This window comes from Manacus vitellinus, unplaced genomic scaffold (assembly GCF_001715985.3).
Source record: "Manacus vitellinus isolate BGI_N305 unplaced genomic scaffold, ASM171598v3 ctg7180002433361_pilon, whole genome shotgun sequence".
In the NCBI taxonomy this organism is placed as follows: domain Eukaryota; kingdom Metazoa; phylum Chordata; class Aves; order Passeriformes; family Pipridae; genus Manacus; species Manacus vitellinus.
The window spans coordinates 1-2,477 of record NW_021938470.1 but is presented as its reverse complement, the minus strand read 5'-3'; the positions used below and the strand labels follow the sequence as shown (position 1 = coordinate 2,477).

General features: G+C 64.4%; 1 protein-coding gene across 1 annotated transcript; it reads left to right on the top strand.

Annotated features, from left to right (window-relative positions):
* The first annotated feature begins 805 nt into the window (after positions 1 to 805).
* LOC115307254 (glial fibrillary acidic protein-like) lies at positions 806 to 2,421 on the top strand. Its single transcript, XM_029958465.1, has 4 exons — positions 806 to 1,098; positions 1,258 to 1,301; positions 1,935 to 2,020; positions 2,316 to 2,421. The coding sequence occupies exons 1-4, from the start codon at positions 806 to 808 to the stop codon at positions 2,355 to 2,357; spliced, it is 465 nt and encodes a 154-aa protein (XP_029814325.1). The 3' UTR covers positions 2,358 to 2,421.
* Positions 2,422 to 2,477: the final 56 nt, after the last annotated feature.

Below are 2,477 nucleotides of genomic sequence, written 5' to 3'. Positions count from 1 at the left end.
CCTTCCTGCGCAAGGTCCACGAGGAGGTAACCCTGCCCAGGGGGGCTGGGGGTCCTGGGCCGGGGGGCTGTGCGTGATCCCCTGTCCCACATGAGCTGCGGAGCTGCAGAGAGCTGTCCCCGGCAAGCGGGTCACGTGGAGGTGGAACGCCAGCAAACACAGACCTGACGGCTCGCCCTGGCGCACAGTCGCAGCCAGATCTGGAGGCCGTGGCCCGCCACCTAACGCCCGGGAGACAGAGGAGTGGGACAAGTCCTAAGGATGCAGGTGCTGGTGGCCTCAAAGGACGGGGCTGGACTGTTCACCCGGAATGTCACCCTCCTCCGGGCTGGGTCGGCTCACCCGGGTGTGGGGGCGTGGTGAGGGGGTTTGGATCTCCGTGTCCCTGCCATGTCGGCGATGTTTCTGCCATGTCCCAGGGCCTAATGTCCCTCCTGTGGAGCACAGCAGAGCTGTGCCCCAGGCCGTGTGCCCCAGGACACGATCCTGGCCGCGTGGTCCCATACCGTGGCCCGTGTCCTGTCCAGTTCGCAAGACCTGACGGACCGGCCGGCCGGCAAAAGGCGAGGCCCTGCGCGACGCCAAGCAGGAAGGCCAAACGAGTACCCCGGCGCCAGCTGCCGGCCCTCAACCTGCAGACCTGGAGGCTCTGAGGGGCTTCGGGTAGGTGGACTGGCTCATCGAGGTGCAAGATAGGGGGGACACGGCCTCGTGGGGAGCTGCCACCACATGGGTTTCCGCCAGGAACCCCAGTGGGACACCAACCGTGCTGGGGAAACGGCGGGCTCCCCGGGGTTGGCGACGGATGGGACACTGGGAGAGCCTCCAGCTCCTGGAGAAGGTGGACATGAGGGTGCAGGCACCTGTTGGCAGCCAGAACGAGTCCCTGGAGAGGCAGCTGCGGGAGCTGGAGGAGCGCTACGCCCTGGAGACGGCCGGCTACCAGGACACAGTGGCACGGCTGGAGGAGGACATCCAGAGCCTCAAGGAGGAGATGGCCCGGCACCTGCAGGACTACCAGGACCTGCTCAATGTCAAGCTGGCCCTGGACATGGAGATCGCCACGTACCGCAAGCTGCTGGAGGGCGAGGAGAGCAGGTGATGGCACAGCGGGGACTCCACGTCCTCGGGGTCCCTCTGGGGTGTCCGGCTGGGTTGGGGACCATCCTCCAGCCCTGCTGCCCCAGCCCCGGGCAGGTGGAGCTGGGGGGGCAGCAGGATCCCACGCTCTTCCCAACACCCTGGTTGCTCCTGCAGGATCACCATCCCTGTGCAGAGCTTCTCCAACCTGCAGGTCCGAGGTGAGGCTGGGGGGGGCAGGATGGTGGCACAAGCAGGGGTGGCTTCTGGGGGCTCTGTGGCAGGAGATGCCACCTAGGCCATCCCTGTCCCATCCAGAGGGACTGGGATGTTTTTCTCTGAATCTTAAGGAAACAGGACTCCTGGTTTTCCCAGGATGGGGGGAGGAGGGTGCCATGGACACATCCCCCAGGCTGAGCATGTCCCCAAGGCTGAGCATGTCCCCAAGCCCATTGATGTGCCCAAGACTGATCACATCATCACATCCTCAGTGACAACCACATCCTCAAGGCCAATGACATCCCCCTGGCCAATTGTGCTCCCCAAGGACAAACCTGTCCCCAAGCTCAGTCACACCCCAAACCCACCCATGTCCCCATGGTCAGTGACATCTCCAAGGTCAAAAATGTCCCCAGTGCCAACTGTGTCCCCAGGGCTAATCACATCCCAAAATCAGCCACATCCTCAGAGCCAACACTGTCCCTGAGGATGGTTGTGTCCCCAGGGCCACTGTCTCCCGTGGTTCAGGGTTTTCCAGCCCAATCCATTTACTTTGGGCCTCTCCACCTGAGCGTGGCTGGAAGGGCCATACCCTGGCCACGGTGTCACTGCCTTGTCCTGGCCTTGTCCCCCAGAGAACAGCCTGGACACCAAATCTGTGTCAGAAACCCACGTGAAGAGGAGGATCGTGGTCAAAACTGTGGAGACTCGAGATGGAGAGGTGGGAAATCCTCATCCTTGTCACCCACGCTCCACCCCCTCTCCCCACGGGGTGTCCCCAGGAAACTTGTACATGGGGCCACCATCCCTGAGCCCCAGGAGCAGCCCGGGCAGGGAGCCAGTGATCCCAGTGCCCTGAGAGCATGGCTGGGCTGAGCCTGGCAGCTCAGAGAGAACACAGCTCCCTGTCACACGTGTCTCTGTCCCCATCCCCAAGCTCATTCGAGCCCAGGCAGGCTCAGCCGGGAGCGGAGCCTGAGCCGGGGCTGATGGTCCCTCTCTCCCTCCGGCTCCAGGTGCTCAAGGAGTCCAAGCAGGAGCACAAGGAGGGGCCGTAGGGCGGACGATCCCGAGCTCCGCAGGTCCCGCCCGACGCTTCAAGAGAGCCCCGCGGGCACGGGGGGCAGGAGGAGCCGGCGGTGCCTCGGGGAACATCTCCCTCCCCTGCACCCCTCGCC

Coding starts and splice junctions, on each gene's coding strand:
- LOC115307254 (XM_029958465.1), top strand. CDS start 806: ATGGGACACTGGGAGAGCCTCCAGCTCCTGGAGAAGGTGGACATGAGG. Junction 1,099..1,257: donor CTGGAGGGCGAGGAGAGCAG/GTGATGGCACAG, acceptor TTGCTCCTGCAG/GATCACCATCCCTGTGCAGA. Junction 2,021..2,315: donor TGGAGACTCGAGATGGAGAG/GTGGGAAATCCT, acceptor CTCCGGCTCCAG/GTGCTCAAGGAGTCCAAGCA.